Below are 23,823 nucleotides of genomic sequence, written 5' to 3'. Positions count from 1 at the left end.
CATTATTTCGGACTTTCATTGCATGTGACGCAGGAGTTGGCCGGAGAAGCCGTTGACGTTGGCGTTGGAATCAGTTAGTATTTTACATGTAGATACGTAGATACAAACACACTCACACACACACACACACATACGCACGAACACCAACATATGCATAGCCCGTTGAAGCAGAACGCACACAGACATACATGGCCACAGACCCGTACGCACACACGTGCGCACACATGTGCGCACGCACATACACAACACATTCAAGCACAATGAACACACACACATGTACATTGTACACACACATACATTCAAGCACAAAACACACACACAAACACACACACACTGATACAAACACTTACACAACACATTCAAGCATGACGCACACATACACATACAAACACAGATATACACAGCACATTCAAGCACACGCACACACAAGCAGCACACATGCATACAGACACATACACACACAGTATTAATCATTCTGATTCCCTCTGATCTTGCTGTTACCATGGCCACAGTTGGTAAAGGTATAAATCCTCCCCACCTTGTATTCTTCATAATCTGTTAGAAATTTTGAGTCGGAAACGCGCGCGCATCAAACGTGTGCCCATGTCTCATATGTATAGCTCTCAACGTGAATATATTCTGTGTGAATCACGGTTCGAGTTTCTCCTCGCTCCGAACGGGAGTGGCCGCCCAACACACAGTCTTGGCGGGCCATGGCCGAGATTCAATTCATTAGCAGAGATTTCAGCCCTGACACCTATGATTAGATCTAGCCCAACCCTCGCTGGTGTATTGCGGACGACAGAGAAGATTAATGTGGCCTTTGAGCCACATTCTCTCCCGAGAGGGCCCGAGAATTGGCATTCAAAAACTATCTTTCGATTGTCTCGTCGATGGCGGACGTTTGGTTGAGGGATAAGTGTGGATCTCTCTCCTGAACGCGTGTTTTACAACCTTTTCACAGAGTTGTGCGCAATCTCTCCTCTGAAGAATCCTGCGTTTAAAAGATATACTAAACCAAGGAAATTGGTTTCCTCGACTTGGGACGTTGACCAGCCCCGATGTTTTAAATTTAGTAGAATACGCTCATATCTGCCGACACATCTTGGTCCCCCACCCTCCCCCTGTAGGACATGCTGTGCTCAGGATCAGAGAGTAGAATAAAACAGCTTCATCTGGCATCACACACAGACGGTGGCACCAGACGGAGTGTTGTTCTGTGTGTGGCGCGTTGCTGCCAGCCTTGTCGCAACGCTTGTTTGCAAACAGAGATCTAGTGAAGGGAAAAACACTGGGGCTGCTTGGTACCCACCTGTCCCCCGTCCAGCAGACGACGGAGCCCGGGGTAGGAGGGTGGGATCAGGGTGGAGGTGCTGACCTTCACCCCATGGATCAGGGTTCTGCCACCAGGGACCACCCGACCACAGAGGGGTTATTCATTAATTTGTTCTTTATTTATGTCTTTGAACCCTGTCAGTCGGGTACACAAATGTATCGCCTGAAGAAATCCCCTCAGGAAAGACCGACAAATACCGTCAAAGCATTGTTTCATTTTGTTTCACCGGACACATGGGAGTCTTGACAGGGCTTGTTTTATGAACTGCCCTCACCTCCGGCCTCTGTGTGGTTCATTAGCCTTCTGGTTAGGGAGAGAGAGTCAGACTCTATGGGTCGCACACTGACGCGAGACGTAACTCCGGCGGCCCCACCTTTAAGCCCCGGGACGTGGCGGGAATGAGCGACTAGGCGTTTAAACGAGGGCATGATTGCAGCCTTTTGCTCCAGCCAGCGTTATGTTAATTCTTTGAAGTCATTTCATTTGCAGGATTTGTTTTTTCGTTTATAATGCGTTCACTTGTACTTTTTTATTTTTTTCGGAACAGACAAAAGACATAAAAAGGTGCTGGAATAATGCCTGACACATTAGGTTATGTTTTTTTTTGTTATTTAGCTTACATCCGTTTTCCCGAGAGGAATTGTGCCAAGTCCTGTGGGCAGGTGCGGCCATGATGGCTCAGCAGAGCGGGGGGGGGGGGGGGGGGGGGGGGGGGGGCTACATGGTCCTTCCTGTTTATTCTCCAGCCAAGTGGAACCTGGAAGAGTGCCTCCTATCTAAATGGCTTTGAGAGACTCTTGCCATTCCAGACCTAAAAACGCCACCACAGATGGCTTCACAGATGGTCTCTGTGACCATAATAGAAAAGGAAAAGAAAAAACATAAGAATCACAAATTTCCTCATGCGATGTGAAAGAACATGTTTTTTTTTTTATACTACCTTCTCATGCCAGCCTACCAAGGCATATTCCCCCAGCCCAAGCAAACGGCTTCAGCTCCAGCTCCCCCCCCCCCCCCCCCCCCCCCCCCCACCCCCCCCCCCCCCTACTCTTTACGGCTCACGCAAACAATCGCTCTCTTCTCACACCTCACCTTCTCCGAGGAAAAAAGAAATCTTGCTGATCAAAGACCCAACTCAAGCACAATATGCTAATGCCTTGAAAGTGTGGAGCCTCAGCGAGAGGCGAATGTAGAACTGACAAGCAAGGAGCTTTGCTGCTGTAAATAATTAAGAAACGCTGAGTGATGCTCTTCTCCCGCAGTCAACAGTGACTTGGTGCAGTGCTTAACAGCCCTCTACCATGTCCAGTCCTCAGTGGGGGTTTTCAACCCCTTTTTGTCTCCCATGTCCAATTCCCTAAAACCCTCAATGCCTCCTAGGCATTGATCGATTGATGATTGAAAACTTTATTGGACAACAATTAACAGAAGTGTTCAAAAAGATTAAAAAACACAATAAAGCCCAAAGGCTTGTTTCCATTGTGGTCCTTTCCATTGAAGGTCAACAGAGCTTAATCAGTTGATGAATGAGATGTTCGATTGGACTGATCGCTCAAAGTGCCAAAAACAAAATAAAAGATGAATCATTTGGGACATTCTGGTCTACGTTTTGGCTTTAACACGCTGGCCGTAATGTCTCAGAACTTTTCTACTCGAAGAAAGAGTTGTGCTTTTGTAGTTTAACTGATTTGGCATTCTAGTTGATTGTTGCAGCTTGTAAAGCTGTGTTCTCCTGTAGGGAGATTGCTGTGGTGTTGTTAAACTGGTCTTGTCCGTTTCTAAACAAGGAACAAGGCTAAAACTCATTGAGCTGCAGTGAGAAATGAAAAACTTGCCTGAGTGCCCAGTGTGCACTCCATTCATTTGGTATAAGTTATTCAGTGCACCTCAATAACAAAAACAGAAAAGTAATCAATATTTGATTTCCTAAGTATTGCTTTGTTTGCCAACACGTTTTTCAATCCAAATCCTTCATTCGTCTCCACTCCTAAGGATTCAGTCACCGTAACTGAGGTCTACAGACCTGAAGAGGGTGATAATGTAATCTAAATGATCCAAGGAATGAAACCCACTTCGGCCAACCTGGGCTCCTTGAACATGGTTTTCTGGAGCCTAAGTTTAATCAACCTTGGCTCTCAGGGGCCTCTTTGGCATCAGCCGGGATGATTTAATTGCCAGAAGGACCTTACTGCATTAGCCAGTGACAGCAGCATCCGCCTGGCTGCCTGTCATTGTTTCTGCGTTGTAGGAGGCTCGACGGGGAAAGGGTACTGGACGTTAGAGAAGGGCAGCGAATGACAGCGCACGGTGAAAGATGTCTGTTTGACCTAAACCCATTTTGTTTTTATTGGGATACAGATGGCAGCGTGATCGGTTACAACCTTTAGTCATGACTAATAAATATGTTCCGCAAGATAAAAGGCAGAGCCACGAGAAGTATAGAAATGTAATTTGCCAAATTGATTCATTTGGATCCAGCCTCTGATGTAATATATTTTTTGAAATGGACTGGGTGAAATCGCTGACTTGCTTGTCACTTCAGCCCAAAGGGAGTCTGCAGCAGCACACTGTAATGGCTATTACAGTTGCTGTGATGGGTAGTGCGGCACTGGCTACAAGCGCCGAGGGCGGAACCCCGTCCAGGAGTCATGAATACATAACTCGGCTACGAACTCCGCTAACACAACGGGAATGTGGTCCCGATACATTATTAATCAAAGCCGAGCCGTATTGAGGGGCTGTGCATTGTTTTTTAAGAGTTTCATTAGCCCACTTTCGACATATTTCCGTTGATAGCAAGGGAATATGTGCCCTGGAAATCGAGTGCGTCTCCGAGTATGGTACGGAATGATTTACTGACAAAGTTTCGTTATTATAAGTATGGTCACCTCAGGCCATTTTGTGAGAGACTGTTATCAATACCTTGATAACAGTTTTATGGCATGTGTACGGCATGAATACTGCCGTATACATGCACTGTTGTAAACCTTCAAGTTGACCCCCATGGAAAAAACCCAGATAGGACTAGTGTCATGCTACACCATGTTTACATCATTGCTCTCCCTTCCGCCTAGAGTCCTGGGTCGCAGATCAATAATGATCTGTGATGGATCGATTCATCGATATTCTCCTGCCTCACTGTCCAAATCGAGCCCAACAACACACAATCCTCTTCTCGGTTGGCCGTATCATCATCTTAAGTGGCACACATAGAACAAGGCAATACACCAGTGTGCTGGTGTCTGTATTGTCCAAGCATGTCGTCATTCAACACACACGCTTATCCAAAACAACCTACCAGTGAGGTGGACAGCCAGCAAAGCAATCTGGACACAATGCAGTGTAGCTGTAGGAATCACCAGGTTACCAGGGGTCATTTAGTTTCATTGTACCGGTCAAATGCCTACTGCAGCAATGCCTCAATTAGCCGTGGTAGAAAAATGGGACAGCACCACAGGTGTGTCCAGGTGGGTTGTTAAAGATTCTTAATCACTCAATAGTCCCTCCGCTTGTCAGAGAAGAATGGCCGCCGCTGCTTCCCTAAAATTATAACCATAGTCATAAAACAGCAGGAGGTAAATCAACAGTAGCGTCGGTAGAAATGGGAATGGTGCCAAGCCCCCCCCCCCACCCCTCCACAAATGACACAGTGATGCAGATTTCAATTGACTTTCATTTTAAACCCCTTGAGTGAGTTTCAGGTCGCCTCTAACCCCCCTCCTCGCCCAAGTGCTAATATATTACAGTTAACGATGCAGGAGTCAAAGGCAGGTTTACTTGGTCAACAAAGGAATCAACTGAACAGACACTTCCTTTATTTTCCTCCAGTGTCACGCCGCGTATGACGCAGCGCTTTCCCGGGCCAAGTTCATAACGTAATTGCCTCTCAACAATTACTTAGCCCTACTTGGGTCGTGGCCACCTTTCTGTCACTGAAGGTTTCTTCTTGATTTCTTATCCCTTAGCCGGCTGCGACTGAGGCAGTGGACCGCGGGGTCTGAGTCATCGGCGGGCCTCGCTCTGCGGGGTCGGTGAACTCACTAGCTCCGCCACTGAGTGGTCTGGCTGCTGTCTGAGAGCAATCATGTAACACTGCTATGAATACACCTAGCAACGACTTTTCTGATAGAAAGGCAGAAGATGGGTCCTTGGGGGGTTGTTTTTTTTCCGTTCGAGTCAGGCTTTTAAAGGGATTTATTAGATTTTTTGAAGATTTATTTTTGAAGGTTTTATCCTTTTTTATTGTGGAGTGAGTAAGACAGGAAAGTGTGGGTGATAGAGGGGATGACATGCAGCAAAGGGCCGCGGGCAGGGATCGAACCCCGTTCGCTGCGGAAAGGTCTGGGCCTTAATGGCACACGCTCTACCCGGTGAACCACCGGGGCGCCTCTTAAAGGGATCGTTGACATGCTAAAACCCGAGCGTCCAAACTCACAGCTTAGGACGTCGTCTGTGTCGAACCTCTTCGTTCCATACCGCTCAGAGCGGGAAGCCTGCGAGAGCTCTCCTCCGGAGTGATTCGCCGTCGCTGACATCGGCTATCAATCTATCAGTTGAATGCCGTCGCTAATGAGATTCCCTCTTCAGCGGAACCAGGCTCCTTCTCTCGGCCTCACTGGTGTCCCGGGCCCCGTCTTACCGGGCCGCTGAGGCTGTTGCCAGGGCTGTGGCTCATGTGTGATCGTCCACACGCTGTTCCTTCCGGTGTCTTCATCACACACTCCTCATCAGACCCAAGGGACGCAGCATCAGAGCAACATGCCCGCACCCAAAGCACAGCGCTATTTATAGCAATGTTTTCCTCATTTCCATTGTATCTCGATCTTCATCTCTATCTTTAGCTCTTTCCTCCTCGTAGGGATGTGCTCACATCGGTGTAAGATATCCACACCAATACCTCAAAGTGTGATGAAAAATTCAAACCCAATCATCATAGATGATACGATTTTGAAAAGAGTCTCAGTTCTCTAATTGTGATACACAAAAGGTAAAACATTTTGACGCGTCTAATCGAGTGAGTAGTTGAGACATACTGGCACCAAAACTGCTTTGAAAAAACTGTTGTAAACGGTTGAAGCTTTCCACTGTAACACCTTCATATCTCTATTTATCATCCTGAAGAGCAGCATGACAAGTTAATTGTCCAGTGGAACTCTGGAATTCTCTCACACACGCACATGCACACACACACACACACACACACACACACACACACACACACACACACACACACACACACACACACACACACACACACACACACACACACACACACACTCACACACACACACACACACCACACGCACACTTGAGGATGTAGTATTCTCGGAGGATCACACCCTGGGACTGGTTGTGGTGAGATGGGTGAGTTACGCTCTTGCTTTCACTGAGTTGCCATTGTAGTTCTGCGGCAGGTGTGATTGCTGGTGAGCGATGGCTTCCAACAAACCCAAGACAAATGAGTCGTATTGATTTTCCCTTCTTTCCGCCTATACTGTTAGTACATCTAGCTCTCTCTATGTGTCTCCTATTCTCTCCCTACCCCCCCTACACCCCCTGGTCCCACCCCACCCCACCCCACCCAGTGCCCCTCTCAGAGCCCCCGTCACCCCTCACCACACTTCCCCCAGCGCCCCGTCGCCGGAAATTGAGACCAAAGCCGCAGAGACGCGGAGCTCCGAGGAGGAGAAGAGCTCAGAGTCGTTTCATTTTATTTTTTATAGACTCTGGCGGTCTCCTCGGTCTCCTTAAGCCTCCGTCCCCCGACGCGGGCGTCCGCCTCCCCCTGCAGCCTCACGCTGCCTCGCTCCACTCCTCCTCTCTTCTACTCCTCCATCCCATCCCTTGGTTCCCTCTCTCCGGATGGGCGCGTTGGAGTGTCTCTGTTTCACAGTCACGGAGGGAAAAACCCAAACACACACCCAGGATGAGCCGGCTCCTCGGGGGGGGTGGGGGGGGGGGGGGGGTCCTCTTAATGGTTTCTCTCGACATCTGCTCCTAATGTGTTTGTAACGCCTCCTCGATGCATCCGATCAATTACGTTCACTGTGGAAGAAACAACAACAACAGAAAACCTTCACCGTAATAGCTATGGATGATCCCGGCTTGAATAGACCATGTGTGCGTCTGCGTACCCACCGGTTTGGACTGATTTATGAACGGCGGGTAACGACGGTGTCTTTTGCCGGTGAATATGTACGTCTGAGCCAGGGACAGCTTGAGGCTGTGTGGTCATGCGGATGCCGTTTCTGAGTGGTGCTGCTGCTGCCTTTGCAATCTACTCTCAGACGGTTAAGTGCCAACGTTGACGAGCCAATTTGTGGTCAGAGCTATCCTGATAAACGCACGTTCAGAGCAAATGTAATCACAGAGCAGCGCAAGTCAGCACCACATCAGCATAACACGATGATACCTATAACAAAATAGTTCAATTCATTGATACGTACGTGTGTGTTTGTGTGTGTGTGTGTGTGTGTGTGTGTGTGTGTGTGTGTGTGTGTGTGTGTGTGTGTGTGCGTGCGTGCGTGCGTGCGTGCGTGCGTGCGTGCGTGCGTGCGTGTGTGGGTGTGGGAGGGGGATGGTCTTGTGTATAGAAGGCGACTCAAGCAAGGCTATCTAATTTGCTCCAACATGGTTTATGCAATGAGCACTGGGCTAAAACAATTGGAGGGGAATGGGGAAACCTGTCCTTATCCTCCTTAACCGAGTGCAGATGTTCTGTTTTGGTAGCGTGCTTGCTCTAGATGTAAGGTAGAACTGACTCTCGATACACTCGTTATGATACAGTTATGATTTCCATGATCATTTATCTTTTGTAAATTCTAGTCAGCCCCCACGTAGTGGTCAGGGTGGTTGCCACCAAGCTAGAAGGTTGTTGGTTCGAACCCTAACGTCAGCGGTCTACCTCTGGGCCGCCTTCGAGCAATAGGCCTAACCCCTGCCTGCTTGTTGCCTACTAATGACATCCTTAATGATATACATCAAAAGTTACATATAATACCTTGCCTTGGACAAAAGCCAAACGGGGAAAAAACGAACCTTGACACCGGCTTAATAATTTCCTCCTCTTTTCCCAACTCCCTCCCCAACTACCCCCCCCACAGATCACCACTGCACAGAGCGAAGCAGCCATGACAGATGCAGTGATCGGTGGCAGCTCGGATCGCTGGGCGTCCAACGGCGGGCAGAGGAGCGTGCACACTAAGTACGCACGCCTGAGCAGCAGCAGCAGCAGCCACTGCGTCGTCTGCATGCCACAGTTGGTGATGGATTAAACAATGATCCCTGTCTCCTCCTAGCGCACTAACTGTCCTGTACCTTCCTCTCTCTCTCTCTCTCTCTCTCTCTCTCTCCCCCCATGCTCCCACCTCACCACCCTGTCGGTCTGCTGGGATGCAGCGATAAGGACCAGTAAGTCGGAGGTTTCTCTTCCTCTTGTCTGCTGTGTTGTCCTGTTTTCCACCTGCACTGATAAGCAGCGTTTGGTCACATCATGAAGCAATCGCATGTTCGCTCCTGAAATAGTTTGTGACCATGTGCGCTAGCGCCATTACCTTACGTGTGATTGTCCGTTGAGCGCTGGTTTCTCAACACGCTACATGCTATGTTTCCATGTCCTATCCTGTTTTTGCTGCTCCTGCAATCCTCTCCATCTATCCTTGATGGGAGTGTTTTTTTTTTTGGGGGCTAGGGTCAGGGGGTTGTGGCAAACACATGTCCTGTTAAGCCCTTTGAGACTGTACCTGTGATTAAGAGCTATACAAATAAAGTGGAATTTAATCCATCATCCGTCATCTAGTTAAACAAAAGCAAAAACAGAGAGAGAGAGAGAGAGAGAGAACTGGCTGCAGCCGATCACGTTGTGTTGGTTGGCTCCTCAGGGCCAACTGGACCTCGCAGCCGGGTCAGGGAGCGACCCCTGACCTGACCGACGAGGAGAAGGAGATCATCAACAATGTGATCGCCCGGGCTGAGAAGATGGAGGCCATGGAGCAGGAGAGGATTGGGTGAGAGGCTGGTTCAAAAGCGGGGAAGCGTACTTATTGCAGAAAGCACGATTGGCAAGAACAGAAATTATGTGGACTGCGTAGGAAACAAACGCACGCATACCACCCTGAGCTTAGTGTGATTCATTTAAATGGGATTCCCCCGTTCTCCATGGAGACCCCATGGGTCTTAACTAATGGGGCGATCAGTCACCAAACGCAAAGTATCGAGTGTAAAATAAGTTTGGCGGCAAAGGACTTCCTTCACAACCAGCCAACAACTTATTTTCCCACTTAAAGGATTATTCGGGTTCTGTTGTGCCTGACCTCTGTGAATGAAAAAGCCCAGACAGGTCTTGCAACCTTGTCCAGAATTAGTAGTCGCTGTCTCTCTCTGAGTGTGGACGAGAGGCCCCGGCTACTGACTCCTGGGCAGAGCTGCTCTGTGCTGATAGCGGTTCTGAAGGAGAGTTGTCGCTCTCCCGACCTGGCAGGCGTCTGGTGAACCGTCTGGACGACATGAAGAAGACAGCGTGCGGGGACGGGGTCTCCCGCTGCCTGCTGTGCGGAGAGCAGCTGGGGAGCCCTGGGGTCAGCTCTGTGGTGTGTGAGGACTGCAAAAAGGTAGGAGGCGCCAGACGAATGATAATCAGAGGGGGATGACCGAGAACGACGACAACATGGGAAAAACCACCGCTGTTTATTCGGCTAATGTAGATAGATGGATCGATAGATACATACTTTATTCATCCCATAGGGAAATTGCATGCATCCAGTAGCTTATACATACACACACATATCTCACACACATAAAATGAATCTAAAACACTCACAGGTACATACAATTAAACAGGGGTCTCAAACTCAACTTACCTGGGGGCCGCTGGAGGTAGAGTCTGGGTCAGGCTGGGCCACAAAAAGAATTCCACAAAAAAAAGTCTATAATTAGATCACGTTGGCTATGTAATCGCTGACAACAGGGGACATTTCATAGTGGTTGGTGGAAACCGGGACATTTTAGCGTCCTTTGGCTTTTGTCGGGACTCAGGACATGCAACTCAAAATTGGGACTGTCCCGGAAAAACCGGGATATCTGGTCACCCTATCACAAGTGATAAAAAAGCGTGGCAAGCGACTCAGCAAAAATGTGCGTTTGACAACAATGCGCGGGCCGCACTAACACTAAACTTTGATGTCAAGTAGGGGGCCACAAAATATCATCCCGCGGGCCTCAATTGGCCCCCGGGCCGCGAGTTTGAGACCCTTGAATTAAAGGGTAAGGGGTACAGAGCACGTGGAGTGATTTCTAGGCCTTATAAAGAATGATTCTTTGATACATACATTGACCATGATGTATTCTGTTTTGGTGTTATGATTCTGCTCTGTTGTCGCGCAGCACATGTGCACTAAGTGCGGGACGCAGGCCGACAGTCGCCCGCGCTCCGTGTGGCTCTGCAAGATCTGCAAAGAGCAGCGAGAGGCGAGTTGGTCTTTACGCCTTTCTTACGGGTTTTCTGCCACTATCGTTTATTTCAACATCAAGCACAGATAAATTCATTCCCACCACACGGAGTAGCCCCCATGCATATAACGTCCATCCATGGGTTGTCCCAGGTGTGGAAGAGGTCCGGCGCCTGGTTCTTCAAAGGCTTCCCTAAGCAGTTCCTGCCGTCGCCCATGCCCATCTCCAAACCCAAAGAGCCGAAGGAGGGGAAGCAGCCGCAGGCCGCCGCGGCCCGCGGACCCACGGCCTCGGCAGCGCGGGAGAAATCAGCACAACCACAGCAGCAAGGTACCACGTCAACCCTCCCTTCCTCCACTGCAGTAAAGACAGAAAGAATATGTTTGAAGTCCCCTAGAGATCACACGGAGAGATGTGCGGTGTGCGGGTTGCGTTGTCATTGCGACGCTTTTCTGTTTTAAAATGAACACCCATCTGAATCCCTTCTGTTCTTCCCCGTCTCAGGTCATCCCCAGGGGGCTCACGCTGAACCGACCGCAGGCAAGTGGAACTCCTTGTGGTCTACCTTTTGGAAATCCACGTAGACACTGCGATGTCTAACATCCTCCCCACAAAAGGACAGCCCCACCCCTATGCCTCTCATCCCTGCGTCGCCCCGCGCCCGTCCTCCCCCAGCGAAGCCTCGCGCTTCTTGTTGTGTTTTTCCCCTTTGTTCCCCGGCGCTCAGAACCTTTGATCTGGCGCAGAGCAGATTTTGGCAGCCCCAGCTGTGGGAGGTGGAGTAAGGGGTCGGCTTTGGGGTTGAGGGTGGGTGTAGTTGGTGGATGCGGCGGTATGTGAAGTGTGTCCGTGTGACGCTTTATGTGTCGTGGGGGTGTAGGAGTATAATCCGTCCCCCCCTCTCCCCCCCCCCCTCACCTCCCCTCATCCCCTCGATTTGGGTGGGGGTGGTGGTGGTGGATGCGGCGGTATGTGATGTGTGTCCGTGTGACGCTTGTGTAGGGGGATGTAGGAGTAGAATCCGTCCCCCCTCCCCCACGCTTCAGCCCAGTTACCTGTGGAAGGCGGTTAGAGGAAAGGAGGCAGCCGGTGTAATTATGGCGTAGAGTCACTCAGCTGCCATGGTGTGTTGGGCTGTATGTAGGTCAATGCCTTTTGCAATGAAAAGCCTGCACCATCAAAAGTATCCGGAGAGACCAGAGAGCATTATAGATTCCACTGCAGCCAATGCTGAAGTGAAGGGTTTTTGTGCGGGTGTGTGTATCCTCTAAGTATCTGGGTGTGGGTCTGTGTGTAGGTATGTGTGCGTATTCCTCATGCATACGTGTGTATGTGTATATGTACCTCTCAGGGCCAGAGCGGCAGAGCCGTACCGGTGGCTACCCCCCTGTGGCCCTGAAGCCGTCGGAGGTGCGGATGTCCGCAGGTGGGGTCGGTGGGCCGGCCCAGGACAGCCCCGTCATGATGAAGAAGGCTATGACCGTCCAGAGCTCCAGACCCCAGCCGGCTGCAGCCATGGCCCAGCCAGGTGAGAGCAGACAGCCGGGGCTCAGGCCCCTGGAGAGGCAGCCACAGACTCATTATGCGATGTGTCAGTATAGCTAAAAGTATATCCCCTTCCTATTTTCTTGATTTGGGGTTTCCAGCAGTTTTCCTTTGACACTGGTGCTGCGTTACAAATCGCAGACTTTTTATTTTTACTTACTGTGATGATGGATACAACTTGTACTTACTGCAGCTAACCTTACAAAGTACGTACTGTTGCACACAGTAGGCATTCAATTGGGACATATACAGGTGATTTCACTGATTAGCAAACCTGTAGTGTCACCTATTGACTTTGGCGGGCGCAGTCGATGTGACGTATCCTCTGCTGTGCAGATGACTGTGGGGCAGAAGAGCCAAAAAGCATGCTGGCTGGCATATTGCGATCCGCGACCGGATGTAGCACAACATCCTGATAATTTTGGCATTCTGCCCTTTCCAAACTCTGTATCGGGACATCTAAAATCTCCTTCTGGCATACTAAATAGTGCGGTAGTATGGGTATTGGAACGCAGGGAGGGACTCTTAAGCTGTGACTTAAGCTGTAGCACTTGGGGCACAGGACGACCACATCTAGTGTGGTCACACAGACCCGCTGAAACGGCTCTGTGTGGTTGCAGGTCCGATGGCGGGAGAGGCAGGGCCCTACTCCTCAGGCGGCGGCGGCTCTCTAGAGCAGAGAGCGCCCCCTGCGGTGCGAGAGGAGAGGAGGCAGCCGGTGGCCCGACAGCCACCACCCCCCGCGGAGGAAGACGACGACGCCAACGACATTGATTCCGACGAAGCCAGTGAGTTGGCCGGTCCTTCCGCTCCCTCGCCCGGGGATCTCTGACTGGGTTCCAAGCGGCCGCCATGACCGTCTGGTTGGTTCTGCTCAGTGACTTGCATGAAGGACCGGCGTGCTGGTCTCTGAGAGGATCCACCACGACCGTCCGTTTGCAAGAGGTCTCGGGTGGAAGAGACTCGCATGCCGGTCCTGAATGCGAGTCGGTTCTCCTCAGAGACTAGCATGTAGAACTCACGTGTAAGACCGACATGCTGGTTCTCTGAAGAGAACCACCTAAAGCCAGTTCTCCTCAGGGTCGGTCCTTCCTACATGCAGTTCTCTGAGGGGAACCTAGACTAACGTCTGTTTGCCTCGGTCTCAGGTGGAAGAGACTCGTAGGTCCTACATGATGCGAGTGTTTGAGGAGATCTGCCTTTGGGCGGTTATCCTCATACACTTGTGTATAGGTCCTGCATGTGGGTCTCTTAGTAGACCCTAAGATGTAGGACCCTACTCCACCCTCCTTTAGGTGGTTCTTGGTATTCGGTAGCAGAATGACCTGCCACAATTTTCATTAAAGGGGAAGAATTAGCGGTTCAATTATCGGAATAACCTTTTTTCATTCGGTTAGGATCAAGTGGCTAGTTCATCTTCATGATACACTTTTTCCGACGTCGTGGGCTACAATTGTATTTAATTAAAAAGTTATTATAGATCGAATATTAATGAGTTTTGGTCAGAGACTAGTGCGAGGGGGGCATTCAAGTCCTGCCTTCAATGGGAAAAATATGGATTGTTTCCACTGCTGGTGGCAGGTAGAAGTGCAAATCCACTCCCTCAAAACAGTCATGTGTAAACCAATGGGTGATATCAACATATTTTGATCAACCTATACATGGAAATAGTTCAGCATGGCTAGTTCCAAGAACCATCTATTCGCGGTATACTTCTGCCGCAAGCACATTTTGACACCCAGGAAAAATGAATGGGGCGCGGGAGTTTTTTGATTTGATACAAACTTATACGGTGTGACACATTAGGTATAGTCCCCCTCACTTGGCAGCCATCGTTTTCCCATTAGGGAAGACTGAGTCATGCAACGGCGAAAAACCCAGGTTGCTTTTTATTATTTTTCTGTCCGTCAGCAAGGGTAATATTTCAGGAGTACAAATAGTCTAATAGTTGTTGTAAACAGCAGATATCATTCAGGCAGAATCTATTTGACTTGGCGTTGGAAGATAAATGATTGGTGTGAGTTCCAATCCAGCCGTGGGAATCAATAAATACCCTCCAAGCCGAGCGGAGAGGAGATGTGAAATTAGTCAATAGTGAAAACATGTTATTTTGCTGGGGCTCTCTCTCTCTCTCTCTCTCTCTCTCTCTCTCTCTATATATATATATATATATATATATATATATCCCCAGGGGGGAGAAGAACGGTGCCATTCCAATCACGTCCTCCGCCTCGAGTAGCAAACGGCCTTGTTGCATCCCTGGGGGGGGGGGGGGGGGACACGTTGTTAATTGACCACAGAGATGCGGGAATCAGGTGTGGGCCAACCATTTGATATGAAACAGGACTGATGGGATATAGATTCCTTCCCTGTGTTCCCGGCCCGGTCCCCTATCTGTTTCTCCTGGGAGCGGTGACAGAAATGGGTTGGTCTGATGGAGGAGGTGGGAGGAGGAGTCTAGGGGGCTGTCTTTCTGGTTCCCACTGGTTTCAGTGGGAACCCACCAGTTTCAGTGGGAACCAGTGAAACCATCATCAGTTTGCTGATGACGGCGTGAATGCGTGGGATCACGAACAGGCGCACAGGTCGTTGATACAGAGAGGAAACGAATGCCACATGTTGATGCAAATCATTTATTTCGAATTCTTTCAAACAGACGATAACAAATGAAATCCTTCAGGGGGGGGTTGTCTTAGTAACTCTATCTACACTGAAACAACACGTGTGAACATTGAGTTTGAGCGTGATACGCCACCATGTTTGAACGCAATCCCCAGTTTAAATACTATTGATTGGGCCGTTTAACAAAGCACTGTGCAACGCTCTGAAGGTTCCAAAAGTAAATGCTCATTGTTGCATTTCTTCAATTGCGGTGGAAGTCTTTTGAGATCAATACCCTCGGAAATGAAATGCAATTACACTCCAATCAGAGTCATGAACCCTGGATAGGGGGTGTGGCACTTGAGTTTACAGAGAGAGAATAGACAGCCCAGCAGTGCTGTGCTGAGACAAACAGAAGTCCGAGCCAGTCTGCAGAGTGACTCGTCAGCTACAACGAGTCAAAGGCCTGCTCTTTTTGAGACCGTTTGTCTCTTTATCTTTACACAGCAGAAATTAGAATGAGTTCATGTAGCCAAGCCACAGGCTGATTAATGAACCACTTCAGGTTGGGCAGCCAAGGAGCTCCGGGCCGGCCACACCTCCACTGGGGTCGTTGACTGATTGACTGGTGATTGAATGTCGACTGGAGCTTTTGCTGCAATGTGTTGATTGCAATGCAACAAATACTTTCACACAGGAGAGTCACACAGGAGAATGACTTACAACCTACTTGTATTTATGATATATAATACATTATTTCTAATGTGTCTGACTATTCCTTTGTTGATTGTATGGAAACCGTTTTAGAATTTAAATCCTAAAAACGACATACACACGTGTATTGTTTTGAGTGTAAAATGTAGGGACTGTGAGGTAATGTCAGGAAGTCTTTGCATTGAATTATTATTTTCTTTTACCTGCTATTTAAAAGTGAATTAAAGTTTTATTGCCCTTGAATATTAATGATGTTCCCCTGTATAGATTAAAATAGATTCCCCTACACCTGTTCCACTTACAATGCCAATACTTACATAATGCTATACAACCCTTTTTTTAATAATTTGGTTGAATAGTTTTAACGCGGTTAAGTTGTAAGCACCGATAGTTGATTTGAGTTCTGTGCAGCACAAATGAGTGACTTCAAAGAACACCAGGATTAGAAACAATGATCTCTGATCCATGGCGTTGTAGTTTAGCATTAGCTTGCAGAGAGCATTTCACCAGTTGAACCTGTAGGCCCCATCACCGCCGGCTCTCCCACCACCATCCAAGACTAAATAAACCAATTACAAGAGGTTATTTCGTCCCCCTGACTCCAACCGTTCCTATGGTTACTCCTTCATCAGAACATTAAGACACCGTCTATTCCAGCTATTTATAACCTTTTTTTCAACTTAATTTACCCATGTTTTAATCATACCGAGATGTTTTTTTCTGCAATTCTGTTGAACGTTTCATCTTGTGATGTCGTCTTTTAAATTTCTTTAATTAGGACTTTTTCTGTAGCCTATGTCGTGATACAGGTCACGACATATACATCACCAAGATCGATGAGTCACACTTTTTGCGTTTAATTATATTGCAGTATTCATGTCCGTCAAACTCTCAGCCCAGTCCACATTCTCCTCTCGCGGTAATCTCAACCGAAGCAAACATGCGTATATTCCCCTCTGATTTATCCTCTTAATTATCGCCCACCAGAGCTGTGTGTGTGTCTATCAGCATGCAGATCTAATGAATGGTTTTGCCCTCTTTCAGCCACACTGGGGTCTTTGGAGTTCAGCCTGCTTTACGAGCAGGAGAGCAGCAGCCTTCACTGCAGCATCCTCAAAGCCAAAGTACTGTCAACTGTTCACAAACACATCAAGGATTTTGCATTATGAAAAGGGAAACCTTAATGGCTTTCTGCATCCTGCAATGACGTGTTTGATGATGAATGTGATCTTTCACCCTGATTTTTTTAAGGGATTGAAGCCGATGGACTCCAACGGACTGGCGGATCCATACATTAAGCTCCACCTGCTTCCTGGGGCTAGTAAGGTGAGATCATAAAAGTATGTTTGTCTAGTTGTGCATCCTACATATTGTTCTAAATAACAGCCAAGCGGCAGTGAAGGTGGGTGCTAGAAGACTCTGTTAATCTTCCAATCGGCTTAAGCCTGACACCTTGTGGTTGCAATCAAGTACTACGGCTCAGTGGCAGAACGGCCCGATTATGGTCTGCCATACCTGAGAAGTAGCCTATGTCTTTTCATTGTCAGTTTCAAACGATCCCATTTCCCAAAGTGCATCGTTCACAAACGCCGATCATACGAGGAGGCCATGGAACCCTTGTCAACACTTATTCTGAAATGATGGCAGCTATCCAATCCAAATCAGTCGTGCCGTTTCCTTTTTAAGATGACTTTTCCCCCCCCCCCCCCTCCTGATCTACCCCTTCCGGATGTCTTTACCAGTCTACAAAGCTGCGCACAAAAACCCTGCGGAACACGCGCAACCCTGCATGGAATGAGACGCTAACATACCACGGCCTGACGGACGAGGACATGCAGCGCAAAACCCTCAGGTGGCTCCCCCGCCCGCCTCCCCCCCCCCCCCCTCCTCCCCCCTCCCTCTCCCCACTGACCCGCCCTCCCCTCCCCGAGGGCAGCCAGCCATACAGTAAATTGCACACTTTCGCCGTCAACGTATATATTTAAACTTTATCTGATCTTCGTTCTTATACATTTTTTATCTCACCGCATAATGGTATCCTTGGATACCGTTCCACGCAGTGTGCCAAAAAAAACTCACGCGAAATGTGTTGCGCCGATGGCATGGAATGCAGCCATTAATTTCGTCTTTTGAACCGCGCAGGCTCTCCGTGTGCGACGAGGACAAGTTCGGGCATAACGAGTTTATCGGAGAGACCAGAGTGGCCCTGAAGAAGCTGAAGGTCAACCAGAAGAAGAACTTCAACGTGTGTCTGGAGAGAGTGGTTCCTGTAGGTGAAATCTGTGCCCCAGGCAGTAATTGCTAGTGTGTTTCCCTCTCATTTTTCCCCTCCTCCACGATGCATCGCTCATTGACCTGCTGTGATCTTTGTCGTCCCTCCTCTTCCTCCCCACACAAACAGATGAAGAGGACTGGCACAGCCGGTGCAACCCGCGGCATCTCTCTCTACGAGGATGAGGCAAGGCTTGAAGCGTGTCTATGCATGACAGATTCCTTTGATAAGCTCATACACATCGAAGCACGACTCAGCCTAACCTGCCACCCCTTCACACTCTCTCGCTCTGTCTGTGTGTGTGTGTGTGTCTCTCTCTGTCTCTGTCTCTGTCTCTGTCTCTGTCTCTTTCTCTCTCTCTCTCTCTCTCTCTCTCTCTCTCTCTCTCTCTCTCTCTCTCTCTCTCTCTCTCTCTCTGTCTCTCTGTCTCTCTGTCTCTCTCTCTCACTCTATGTCTCCCTCTCTCTCTCTCTCTCTCTCTCTCTCTCTCTCTCTCTCTCGTCCCTATATGTAAATCCTCTCCCTTCCCCCATCCTTTTCTCTGTCTCTCACTCCACTCTCTCTTTCTCTCTCTTCCTCCCTCCACCTCACTCCCAACCCTACCTCTCCCTCTCCCCCCTCCCCCCCTTGTCTCCTTGTATCTCCTCGTGACAGCCGGGAAAGGACGGCAGCGAGGTGGAGGAGCGCGGGAGGATCCTCATGTCCCTGATGTACAGCACCCAGCAGAACCGCCTGCTGGTAGGGGTGGTGCGCTGCGTCCACCTGGCAGCCATGGACGCCAACGGCTACTCTGATCCCTTTGTCAAAATGTGAGTGCGAGAGAGGGGGAGAGAGAGAGAGGGGGAGGGAGAGAGAGAGAGAGAGAGAGAGAGAGAGAGAGAGAGAGAGAGAGAGAGAGAGAGAGAGAGAGGGGGGGGGGGAGGGGGAGGGAGGGAGAGAGAGAGAGAGAGAGAGAGAGAGAGAGAGAGAGAGAGAGAGAGAGAGAGAGAGAGAGAGAGAGAGAGAGAGGACGAGAGAGAGAGAGAGGACGAGAGAGAGAGAGAGAGAGAGAGAGAGAGAGAGAGAGAGAGAGAGAGAGAGAGAGAGAGGGGGGGAGGGAGAGAGAGAGAGAGAGAGAGAGAGAGAGAGAGAGAGAGAGAGAGAGAGAGAGAGAGTCTTTCTTCTGGTCTAGCCTCAGGACCAACACATGTCAAAGTCATTAGGTCACAAACCTTAGCTCAGGTGGTAGAGCAGGTTGACTTGTAGATGGAAGGATGCTAGCTCAATCCCTGGTCCATGAGAAAAACACCTTACCCTAACTTCCAGCCGGAAGAGCTGGAGGCCGCCTTGTGTGGCCGACACCGCTGTCGGTGTGTTAATGTTGTAAGTCGCTCTGGATAAAAGCGTCTGCTAAATGCCCTAAAATGTAAAACAAACAAATGATTTACCAATGCTGCAGTAATTGACAATGCCCTTCATGAACTTTTGAAAACATGGAGCACACCAAAAGCTGCAACAACTTTGGCTAGTTTCAATGCAATAGTAAAACATTGAAACATTAATTAAATCATCGGGATTCTGGAGTTACAGTAAATCTTGATTCATGCTGAGGCAATATCCCCCCCCTTGGCCCACCTACCATTTAACAGTCCCACAGGATAAGAGGTTCCTCTGTACATGGATATTAACATGTTTATGTGTATATGAATGCAAATGAAAACAAATTATTCATTTGTGATGATTCACAAATTTGAATGTGCTCCGTATCATTTATAGAGTTCTGAAGCCTGATATGGGCAAGAAAGCCAAGTGCAAAACCCAGATCAAGAAGAAGACATTGAACCCAGAATACAATGAGGTTAGTTGCTAAACGACAGCATTATAGATATGGAAAAAACGTTGTAAAAACCTGTCTCTAAGAACTGTTCATCTACTTTGTGCCTGATTGAACCTCAGGAATTCAGCTATGATATCAAACACAGTGACCTGGCCAAGAAACAATTAGACATATCTGTGTGGGACTACGACATTGGCAAATCCAACGACTACATTGGTAAGTTATTACTTCATACTGAATATAGAATGGATCTACCTCCTGCATACAATATCCTCTGTGGCCGCTCCACAGTGTCACTGATTGGTCCGTCTCTAATTGGTCCTTCTCTGATTGGTCCGTGTCTGTGATAGGTGGATGCCAGCTGGGCATCACTGCCAAGGGAGAGAGGCTGAAGCACTGGTACGAGTGCCTGAAGAACAAGGACAAGAAGATAGAGCGCTGGCACACCTTGTACAACGAGAACCACGTCAACAGTGATTAACCAGTCACCGAACATCGGGAACATGCATGAGTCATCTAACCATCTCCCCCGTTTCCCCTCGAAACACTTGGGAATCTGTCGCATTTAGCCTTTCTTTCCTCCTCTCTTTTTGTGCTCTCAACCAGCCCCTGGCACTCCCCCGCCCCCGACGTTTAAGAAGTTATTTCCCATCTTTATCTTCACTGTATCCCCTTCCTGTGCTCAGACTGCGAGTCTGCCCGTGGAACGTTTACGATCATTATTGCAATCGAATAAGTATAGACTCGAGAGTGTGTCACTTTAGCATAAAGCTGCACAAAAACACTCATGCCTGTCCGACATGTTATATAGTATACAGGAGTGCTCACGTCCTAAGCTCCAGAGGATATTGTTTTTATTTTATTGCACTGGCATGAAACAATTAATGTAATATGTTATGGCATCTGAAGTCACAACCGTCCTTGTATGTTATGTTACGATGGGCCGGCCGTCACGTTTTCATTTCCGGCGCCACGTTGGAAGCTAACACTTGAGCATGCTAACCCCACAGGCATAAGATAAACGTGGCCGTGCTGCTGTGATATATAAACGGTTCCGGTGTCATGGATTTGTGTCCTTAAGGAAAAAATGTTTACATATAAATAAGTAGCTCAGGTTAGGAGATATCTAAGTGGAAGTTAAGAAGACGTTTGGAAATAGTTTGCATCTCATTTATTTCCTCCATAGACATAGACCATTATTTGGTGTTTATGAGAAACATAAGTTCCTCTTTATTTGAGACCTTAAATGAATAGCACATCGAGATAAGTATATATATATCTATATGTCTTGACTTATTTGTGTTAGAGTTTAATCTGAGAAGAACAAAAACTATGATTTTCTATTAATTTTGGGCTTATTTGACTAAGACCTGTCTCCACTGCTAGATGTAATTATCTAAAGCACGTGCCTCACATGGAGAGCTCAGTGTTTTTCTACCACGGCTTTTATACTGAATGCACACACGCTGAACAGCTACTATGAGGGCTCTATGTGTAAGCCCACATGGAAGGGTTGTGACATGGTACCTATGTGGAGTGTGGCATGCATGCACTTTCAGAGTGTGCCTGACGCATCGATGACCTGCTCTTACCTTAACACACCACAACCCCCCCCCCACACACACACACACACACAATCACACCCTTTCTATTGGCTAAGACCTCAACCAATCAAGGCTTTAATGGGTGTCTGATCAACAATCACTGAGATCCAAGAAAAGCACACCTGACTAAATGGAGTGACCTCAATTTATACCCAGCGGTTTCTATTGTAAACCATAGAACTACACTCAAACTAAAGAAAAAAATTATTAAGAGAAAAAAAACTATGCATGAAATGTCTTGTGGTGCAAGATATATACAGTAATCATTCATTTAATTCAAATGATTTTAATGTAATTCAACGTTTACTCTTCTACTCCCCCCCTCCCCCATAACATTCCTCTGAATATTTTATACACAGAAGCCCACCAAAATGTAAATGCATATTGTAAATGCACATTTCGCTGCATGACTATCAGGATGCGCATTAGTGTTGATGAGACAGGCTTTTGAATAATGGCGTAGTAGAGGACTGTGGTGTTATCGAGTGCAAGTTACCACGTGACACGTCTAGTAGCATCATCACCACAAGTGATGAAAGAGGACATCAGTGGAGAAAAGAAAAGCCTCTTTCAATAGTCCACCTGAGGAAGGATCTGATTCTTTCTTCTCTGCATCACATGTGATAGTATCTCTCTCCCATGCGCCAACACGAGGGCTTCTTCTTGTCTCCATTAACGACAGAAAATGTAACAAGTAGAATCGTGCAGTGAACCGTGATGTTGAAGTAATGCTACGGTAGGATCACCGAAATAAGTGGTCAACAACACTAACCGAGCGCACTCTCACACTGTCTCTTTTTCTGCAGGCTTTTCTCTGAGCTACAACTTAACTTTCTCCTGTCTTCTATTTTGTGTCGATTGATTCTGCCAAACCCATAGGAATGTAAGCCGACTCGTGTGTGCGTCGTTATTCTTTGTACATAGGTAGTGCATGCACTGATAATATGTATGTTTAAAAAAAACAACGACTTTGCATGTAAAGATTTTGCAGAGTTTACACGGATTAATAAAAGTTGTGGGGGGAAAATGCTACAATTCTGTTCTGTGACATATGCTTATATTTGTGGTTTACATATGAAAAACGGGTAGGCCTCCTATAGAATAGGCACTGTAGAGTTTAATCTATGATAACACAATGAAAATAAAATATATGAATACAATGACTGATGATTATCTTCAGTCGTTATAAAGATGCATCACACATAACCATTGTTCTTTAGACATTAGGCCTATTACTTAAAAAAGTGTATGTGTAAGCTTAAAGTGTTTCTAGGTCCCCTAAACGTTGTTATTATTAATTAGCAACTGTCATGCCCAATCAAATAGACCTACACTTATTCCAACAGTGCACTTATAATAACAACAACGGTTAAACGAACGGTGTTTTGAGGAGATAATGCGTGCGCAATCAAAGTACTATAATGACTATAATGTAGGCAGTGCGCATCCGCGTGCGTGGCAGGTGCGAACCCCCGCGACCACGCTTTGGTAAACACAGTATCACGTCACCGACGCTCGCTTCCTCCTCCATCAATTCAAGAGGACTGAGCCCAGCAGCAGCACCCTACTGCACATCACAGGTGGGTGGCCTGCCCTGCAAGACTCGAAGCGTCGAGTTATAACCACTCTGAATCGTTGCTTCCTGGGGATAGTCGTCAATTGACCATTTGATTTTAACTTTCAAGTTTAAGTTGCACTGGCACACTTACAGACCTACATAGAAATGATACACAAAATCCTATTCTCAGTCGTCCTCATCTTATCGTTACTTGCTCAGGCTACTGCGGCAGACGGGACGACTTCTGGACACTTTTGTCCAACCCTACGTTCCGCTGCAGGGAAGGGGCACGACGCGCGCCTCACTTTTCTCCAAAGGGCGCCACTGGGCCACCTCGTGTTATATCTCTCCGTGTGGACCGAGCATAACCAACTGGTCAGATGCTCTGTGAACTCCAACCCTTCCATCACTGAAGAATACCTCTCTCTCTGCAACGAAAAACCAGACGCGCAGACAGACGCAGCAGTCCGTCGTCTCAACATAAGCGCGCTGCTGCTGTTTCCGAATCCCTGCACGCCGGATGTTGCCAGAGACCCTGTGTCTGTCGTTCTGAAAACAGATCGTGCCGATGGATGGGATCCAGCCTCCAGAACATCCGATGTGATTTCGAGGAGAAAACGCTCGTGGTTATTCCCAGGGACTCTGTGGTGTGGTGTTGGAAGCAGCGCCATGGAGTACAACCAGTTAGGTAAGTACAATAATTTATCAAGTCAACAACAGAGAGTCAAGAAGTACATAATAGTGATGTTATAGAAGTAATACTGATAGTGACAACAGTGCCTGTTCGAAAAATTGCGATGGTTGATGTCACAATCGATTTTCACTCAAAATAAGCTAAACAAATATATAGTTTGTTTCAAAATAGTATACTTTGACCTATTATTACTATTACTATGATGACTATATGTCCTATTATCATATATTTAGAGG

General features: G+C 47.8%; 1 protein-coding gene across 1 annotated transcript in view; it reads left to right on the top strand.

The window, feature by feature from the left end:
• Window positions 1-22,370, top strand: part of LOC115554590 (rabphilin-3A) — a 24,520-nt gene extending 2,150 nt beyond the window's left edge. Inside the window, exons 2-19 of the mRNA XM_030371375.1 lie at window positions 8,440-8,540; window positions 8,735-8,746; window positions 9,217-9,342; window positions 9,816-9,945; window positions 10,718-10,801; window positions 10,936-11,113; window positions 11,288-11,323; window positions 12,135-12,311; window positions 12,949-13,116; window positions 16,688-16,767; window positions 16,895-16,969; window positions 17,386-17,495; window positions 17,786-17,912; window positions 18,045-18,101; window positions 18,570-18,724; window positions 19,671-19,752; window positions 19,851-19,947; window positions 20,082-22,370. Of these exons, the coding sequence (XP_030227235.1) occupies window positions 8,467-8,540; window positions 8,735-8,746; window positions 9,217-9,342; window positions 9,816-9,945; window positions 10,718-10,801; window positions 10,936-11,113; window positions 11,288-11,323; window positions 12,135-12,311; window positions 12,949-13,116; window positions 16,688-16,767; window positions 16,895-16,969; window positions 17,386-17,495; window positions 17,786-17,912; window positions 18,045-18,101; window positions 18,570-18,724; window positions 19,671-19,752; window positions 19,851-19,947; window positions 20,082-20,212 (1,899 nt within the window). The 5' untranslated portion in view covers window positions 8,440-8,466 and the 3' untranslated portion in view covers window positions 20,213-22,370. The remainder of the gene's footprint in view (window positions 1-8,439; window positions 8,541-8,734; window positions 8,747-9,216; window positions 9,343-9,815; window positions 9,946-10,717; window positions 10,802-10,935; window positions 11,114-11,287; window positions 11,324-12,134; window positions 12,312-12,948; window positions 13,117-16,687; window positions 16,768-16,894; window positions 16,970-17,385; window positions 17,496-17,785; window positions 17,913-18,044; window positions 18,102-18,569; window positions 18,725-19,670; window positions 19,753-19,850; window positions 19,948-20,081) is intronic.
• Window positions 22,371-23,823: the final 1,453 nt, after the last annotated feature.

The sequence above is a fragment of the Gadus morhua genome, chromosome 11, assembly GCF_902167405.1.
Source record: "Gadus morhua chromosome 11, gadMor3.0, whole genome shotgun sequence".
Taxonomy (NCBI): Eukaryota; Metazoa; Chordata; class Actinopteri; order Gadiformes; family Gadidae; genus Gadus; species Gadus morhua.
This window is presented reverse-complemented; position numbering and strand designations above follow the sequence as displayed.